Source organism: Salvelinus sp. IW2-2015, unplaced genomic scaffold, assembly GCF_002910315.2.
Source record: "Salvelinus sp. IW2-2015 unplaced genomic scaffold, ASM291031v2 Un_scaffold16327, whole genome shotgun sequence".
Lineage (NCBI taxonomy): Eukaryota > Metazoa > Chordata > Actinopteri > Salmoniformes > Salmonidae > Salvelinus > Salvelinus sp. IW2-2015.
In genome coordinates, this window is record NW_019957536.1 from 20,441 (window position 1) to 27,621 (window position 7,181).

The window sequence follows — 7,181 nt, forward strand, 5'->3', positions numbered from 1 at the left end:
TAGAGTCAGAGAGGAGGGGTCATAATAGGGAAAAGTCTAAACGGAATCCTTGGGATATCAACTTGAAATCACCCCATTGAAGTTGAAATGTAAATGGTTAAGGTAAGGGTAAAGGTCAGAGTTAGGTAAGAGTTATGGTTAAGGTTAGGGTCTTGGGTAGGGAGTCCCAAAGATCCCAGAAGACTAACCATCATTAATAGTGGTGGGTTTCTGACTTTCTACATAATATAACATCAAATGCTTATCTTTTAAAATATTTTACCAACAGATTAAAAAAACAGTACTTACAGTTCACCAGTAGCTGGTATTTAGGGCTGATGTGTGGACCAAAGAGGTTGGTGGCAACGCACTGATAGTTTCCATCGTTAGACACCTTGACTGGACTGAAGTGCAGAGAGTTTTTAGAGATGGTTATGTCAGAGTTCAAGGTGTTGTTCAGGACCAGAGACAGGTTGTCCTTCATCCAGTAGATGGTGTCATAGCGCCCGGTGACATCACAGGTAGGTTAGGTTGTCGAGATGATATTGGTATTTTGTTTCGTTTCACCATCACTGACGTTATAGCCTCTGTGAGGACAGAGGAAGTATTGCTTTTATGTACAGTATCAAGATTTGCATTTGATCAAATGTTTAGTTCCAGCGACGCAAAAGTTGGATATATAAAACATGTATAAACACTGCTCAAAAAAATAAAGGGAACACTAAAATAACACATCCTAGATCTGAATGAATGAATTTCTAATTAAATACTTTTTTCTTTACATAGTTGAATGTGCTGACAACAAAATCACACAAAAATTATCAATGGAAATAAATGTATCAACCCATGGAGGTCTGGATTTGGAGTCACACTCAAAATTAAAGTGGAAAACCACACTACAGGCTGATCCAACTTTGATGTATGTCCTTAAAAACAGTCAAAATGAGGCTCAGTAGTGTGTGTGGCCTCCACGTGCCTGTATGACCTCCCTACAACGCCTGGGCATGCTCTGATGAGGTGGTGGATGGTCTCCTGAGGGATCTCCTCCCAGACCTGGACTAAAGCATCCGCCAACTCCTGGACAGTCTGTGGTGCAACGTGTGTTGGTGGATGGAGCGAGACATGATGTCCCAGATGTGCTCATTTGGATTCAGGTCTGGGGAACGGGCGGGCCAGTCCATAGCATCAATGCTTCCTCTTGCAGGAACTGCTGACACACTCCAGCCACATGAGGTCTAGCATTGTCTTGCATTAGGAGGAACCCAGGGCCAACCGCACCAGCATATGGTCTCACAAGGGGTCTGAGGATCTCATCTCGGTACCTAATGGCAGTCAGGCTACCTCTGGCGAGCACATGGAGGGCTGTGCGGCCCCCCAAAGAAATGCCACCCCACACCATGACTGACCCACCGCCAAACCGGTCATGCTGGTGGATGTTGCAGGCAGCAGAACGTTCTCCACGGCGTCTCCACTGTGTCACGTCTGTCACATGTGCTCAGTGTGAACCTGCTTTCATCTGTGAAGAGCACAGGGCGCCAGTGGCGAATTTGCCAATCTTGGTGTTCTCTGGCAAATGCCAAACGTCCTGCACGGTGTTGGGCTGTAAGCACAACCCGCACCTGTGGACGTCGGGCCCTCATACCACCCTCATGGAGTCTGTTTCTGACCGTTTGAGCAGACACATGCACATTTGTGGCCTGCTGGAGGTCATTTTGCAGGGCTCTGGCAGTGCTCCACCTGCTCCTCCTTGCACAAAGGCGGAGGTAGCGGTCCTGCTGCTGGGTTGTTGCCCTCCTACGGCCTCCTCCACGTCTCCTGATGTACTGGCCTGTCTCCTGGTAGCGCCTCCATGCTCTGGACACTACGCTGACAGACACAGCAAACCTTCTTGCCACAGCTCGCATTGATGTCCATCCTGGATGAGCTGCACTACCTGAGCCACTTGTGTGTGGTGATGACTCCGTCTCATGCTACCACTGGTGAAAGACACGGCACGATTCAAAAGTGACCAAAACATCAGCCAAAGCATAGGAACTGAGAAGTGTCTGTGGTCACCACCTGCAGCAACCACTCCTTTATTGGGGTGTCTTGATAATTGCCTATAATTTCCACCTGTTGTCTATTCCATTTGCACAACAGCATGTGGAATTTATTGTCAATCAGTGTTGCTTCCTAAGTGGACAGTTTGATTTCATCACACAGGTGATTGACTTAGTAGTTACTTGACTGTGTTGTTTAATGTTCCTTATTTTTTGAGCAGTGTATATAAAACAAATGGTTGATGATCTGATGGATTGTAAATTACTGTTTATTAGGGCTTTATTACAGACAGAAATACTCCTCAGTTTCAATAGCTTCAAAGTGGCTAGTCTCAGACAATCCTGCAGCTAAGCTGAAGACATGCAGGATAGTGAAAGATTCCATGGACATGGCATTGGTTACTTTGTTCATATGGATTATGTCAGAGGACAGAATTGGAATGTACTAGAAAAATTCTTTCTATAAATGGCGGTGGTATGGTCAGGTACGGAATTATTAATATATAAATTTATCTCAGGCAACAGCTGCCGTAGTGGATCATTCCTCCGTCAGTGTGACAGTCATGACACTCCATTCCTGACACAATTTGTGCCGTGTGTGCCACCATGGTGCGTTCAACAACTGCACTATGACCTCCAGAAATCTGGCCAGTCTTGTGTGACAGGTCCGAACTGCACGAATAGGTGCCCTATGCGGAAACTAGAGTCGAACTTGAAACATGATCATTTCGTGTCTCAACTACTCATTTCTTGATACATTGCACGACACCGTAAGTCAGGTAGGAATAGGATTTATTCTATTGGCAATAAAAGATGCTGCTCCACTTACCATAGGAATGATGATGCGTAGGGATGGGTAGGGTTGGCGCCCGGCGCCACCTTGGATTCTGCCGTATTGCGGAGATCTTTGTGGGCGGTATACTCGGCCTGAATTTCTCTCAGAGATGTATGGTAAAGTTGGGTGGTTGAAGAATATCCCTTAGTGTGTGGGGGACTGTGCTTTGCAAAAGTGGGTGGGGTTATATCCTTCCTGTTTGAGCTCATGTCTGGGGGTATCATCGATGGATTTGGCCACAGTGTCTCTGACCCCCTTGCCTGTCTGCAGCCTCCAGCTATTTTATCATGACAGTACAAGTTTATATGTTTTTCGGCGGGAGCCTCGCCTAGGCGTAGGTCTGCTGATAATCATTGGCAGAGGGAGCAATACTTCTCTCGTTGTCTTTCATCGCAGTCGTCCTGTTGTGGAAATTTAAGTTGCTCTCTCGTGGAATTTCTCTCTTCTACTCTACTTTGGCTTCTCTCTTTCCGAGCAATGCCTGAGCCCATAATAGCGGACCATGACCTCAGAGATAGCGATGGCATGTATGACCTCCTTGACTGTACCACACCGATACCACAAAACATGGCCGTGGCTGCACTGCTCGCACTTTCAACTGTTCTGCCAGAACTGCGGCACATTAACCTGGAACCCTGAACTCTGTATTCACACGGATCGTTGCTTGACCTGCCCCAGAGCCTGCTTGTTTTTGTCAATCTCTTAACGACATATCAATCTTAGGACAGCGAGGAATCCCGTTAGTAAGTACCATGCAATCGACTCAAAGCATCTGTATAAAGCCTCTAACGGGCTCGAGCTTTAGCCCAGAGATGGACTGACTCCGACACCTCGACAACACTATTCTCATTGCATAATATTTATTTGACGCATGCTGGATACATTTCATAGACATTTGAAAGTAATCTATTGGCATTGGTTTGTGATAGGTATTAATTGTGACCAACCACAGCACAGTCCAGATACTATGAGTGACTGGCCACCCCTCATAGTCTGGTTCCTCTCCAGGTTTCTTCCTAGGTTCGGCCTTTCTAGGAGTTTTCTTAGCCACCGTGCTTCTACACCTGCAGCTTGCTGATTGGGGTTTTAGACTGGGTTTCTGTACAGCACTTTGAGATATCAGCTGATATGAGAAGGGCTATATAAATGAATTAGATTTTTGATGTAAACAATCTGTGCATAACTTTTGAGAGAAATACACTTTTTGTGCATAAGGACAATTTATGGGAATCTGTAGTCTGATTTACCAATGACGGTGAGCATCTTGGAGACAGTGCTGTTTCTGCCAGTGGCGTTGTTGAAGGCCACCAGTGTACTCCCCATGACTGGCTAAGGTCAGTGGCCAGTCTCATACACTGAGCCAGTCCCACCTGGGAGCCATTGAAGAACCAGCTGAACTGGCTGGGAGGCTGAGAGGAGGCTGAGCATTGAAGGTCACTCTTTGTTCTGTTTCGGCAATGGGTGCACCAGCTATCACAGGTTTGTGGTCCATCTGTGAAAATCAGATACGACATCGAAACATTCAACTTTAACTACCTTATGGTTGATTATTGACTTCTTAATATGTCATCACAGTATTTCCTTCTCTATCTTTGACAAGAATAGATCCCATATATACTTACAATTCACTAGGAGTGTTTTAGCGGTTGCTAGTTCAGCTATCAGCTCACGACTCTTTTGCCATGACTCAGATCTCTGAAGGTTCTTACTACTGAGCGTAAGCAATACTGGAGCTAGGGCACAGTGTGTGCGACAGAATATGTCTTAGTGGTTCAATAGTAATGTCGACACAATGAGCCAGTAAATTGTGGGGTCCGTCTTCTTCTTTGTTCAGATGGGCTTGATTTACCTAACGTGAGGTTCTATCATCCACCAGTGAAATTTGTGCGCTTAGCGCGATCAACGGCAACGGTCTCCTTTGGATAGTCTTCTGTAAAAGGGAGTCACACCGCTGGTCTTATCTCGTTCACTGGTTTTGGTTACACCCTGGATGCTTAGGAACTGAGGTTGATTGGCGGCTTGAGGAGAACAAGATGAAATGTATAATCAGAGTAGATGTTCTGCCAGTAGGCTCTTTAATGAGCTGCAGAATGTGAGAGACTATTTGATGTTCTACCATAGAAGAGGTACCACCAAATACGCCAATACTATTTAGAGGCATTTAACGAGTCTCTTAGGAACGCATGTTCTCCGCTTACTTCTGACAAAACAGTGAGTCTCATTCCTGTGGATTAACAGTGTTCGGTTCAATTGCCGACCGAGTACCCTGTTAGAATAGTGTCCATGTAAATTTCTCGAAGGCCACACTTAGGATTGATTAACTCTCAACCTCTATTGTGAAACATAGGCATTAACATGGTCCAGTGGGCCAGTTGCATTTCATCATCGTGAGACCACCTGGTCAGCTCCACATGGGAACCCAGGTGATGAAGGAACACATCTCGCAGACTATGGCTGGGCTAGAGAGGCTGAGATGGAGACTGAGCAGGGTTGAATGGCTACACGCTATTGTGGTCCCTGTTTCTCCTTAATAAGCTGGTCCATCGTTATGTGGAATGGTTTGGCTCCCCCAGATCTATAGATATGACAAGTAGACCCTCAGTTCCATTTTTAGGCACCCTTACCACGTCATCCAAAATTACAGCTCTCCAGGTAAATCTGTGCATAACTTTTGAGAGAAATACACTTTTTGTGCATAAGGACAATTTATGGGAATCTGTAGTCTGATTTACCAATGACGGTGAGCATCTTGGAGACAGTGCTGTTTCTGCCAGTGGCGTTGTTGAAGGCCACACAGGTGTACTCCCCATGACTGGCTAAGGTCAGTGGGCCAGTCTCATACACTGAGCCAGTCKCCACCTGGGAGCCATTGAAGAACCAGCTGAACTGGCTGGGAGGCTGAGAGGAGGCTGAGCAGTTGAAGGTCACTCTTTGTTCTGTTTCGGCAATGGGTGCACCAGCTATCACAGGTTTCTTGGGTCCATCTGTGAAAATCAGATAACGACATCGAAACATTCAACTTTAACTACCTTATGGTTGATTATTGACTTCTTAATATGTCATCACAGTTATTTCCTTCTCTATCTTTGACAAGAATAGATCCCCATTAWTACTTACAATTCACTAGGAGTGTGTAGCGGTTGCTAGTTCTGTTGCTCACACTATTTCTGGCCATACACTGATATTCTCCATAGGAAGAATACTGGACAGGGTTGAAGGTCAGTGTTCTGTTGTCGAAAGAGACGTGGGTTCTGTTGTCCAGATGCACTAACGTGAGGTTCTTCCACCAGTGAATGGAGCTAGGATCACCAACGATATTGCAAGTCATTGTAAAGGGGTCACCCTCTATCGCCTGGGTTCCACTGGTGCTTATGGACACTGAGGTTATTGGCGCTGAGAACAAAGTGAAATTGTTTCAATGGTTGCAGTAGGTTTAATGGCTGCAGAGGGATTATTTGTTCTCAAGAAAGTACACCAAACGAATCATTTAAAGGATTACGGTTAGAACGAGTCTCACCAACAMCAGTGAGCATCTTGGAGACAGTGCTGTTAAGGCAAGTGATGTTGTTGAAGGCCACACAGGTGTACTCCCCATGACTGGCTAAGGTCAGTGGGCCAGTCTCATACACTGAGCCAGTCGCCACCTGGGACCCATTGAAGAACCAKCTGAASTGGCWGAGAGGCTGAGAGGAGRCTGAGCAGTTGAAGGTCACGCTGTGTCCTGTTTCTCCTAAAGCTGGTCCTGTTATTAAAKGCATCTCYGGTCCATCTATGATACAATAGACAATCAGTTAGACCAGGTGCATCAAATTAATTCCATGGAGTTCCTAGTGTCTGCTGGTTTTTAGTTTTTCCTTTCAATTGAGACCTAGACAGCCAGGTTTGATGTTCCTTACTAATAAGGGACCTTAATACATCAAGCAAGTTCAAGGGAGGATCGAAAAACTCAACCTTCTGTGGAATGAGTATGACACATTTGAGTTAAATCCAACGTCTGTCATTGGCCAGAAGTCAAAGGTTATCAACATAGTTCAGATGATTTAAGAGGTGAGATCCAAACCATCACATTGACTCCAACACAATATTTATAAAGGATGTTCAAAAAGATTCCACCTCAGGCCATGGGGTCAAAGTTGAACTTGTTAATGCCTACTCACAGTTGACGATCAGTTGTTATTCTGGGCTGGTCATGTTGCTTGAGGGGTTGGAAGCAGAACACTGATAGTCTCCGTTGTCAGAATGCTGGACGGAGGTGAAGCTCAGTGTATTGTTTTCATAGAGAAGTCTGTTCTGTTGTCAGCATACAGAGGCCAGCCGTTCCTCATCCA

The 7,181-nt window shown here is 45.5% G+C and overlaps 1 protein-coding gene and 1 long non-coding RNA gene across 3 annotated transcripts in view; one reads left to right on the forward strand and one right to left on the reverse strand.

Annotated features, from left to right (window-relative positions):
• Nucleotides 1-7,181, forward strand: part of LOC139027432 (uncharacterized) — an 84,619-nt gene that overhangs the window by 4,647 nt on the left and 72,791 nt on the right. The gene's annotated exons all lie outside the window — the stretch shown is intronic.
• The window catches only part of LOC112080471 (cell adhesion molecule CEACAM5-like), a 12,440-nt gene that overhangs the window by 4,208 nt on the left and 1,051 nt on the right, over nt 1-7,181 (reverse strand). Inside the window, exons 1-5 of one of the 2 annotated variants that reach the window (XM_070442599.1) lie at nt 7,011-7,173; nt 6,371-6,622; nt 5,971-6,246; nt 5,586-5,837; nt 289-566 (exon numbers count right to left, since the gene is read on the reverse strand). In XM_070442599.1, coding sequence (XP_070298700.1) covers nt 460-566; nt 5,586-5,837; nt 5,971-6,246; nt 6,371-6,611 — 876 coding nt within the window. In that variant the 5' untranslated portion in view covers nt 6,612-6,622; nt 7,011-7,173 and the 3' untranslated portion in view covers nt 289-459. Of the gene's footprint in view, nt 1-288; nt 567-5,585; nt 5,838-5,970; nt 6,247-6,370; nt 6,623-7,010; nt 7,174-7,181 lie in introns of those variants that run through there. The other variant, XM_070442600.1, reaches the window with a different exon arrangement.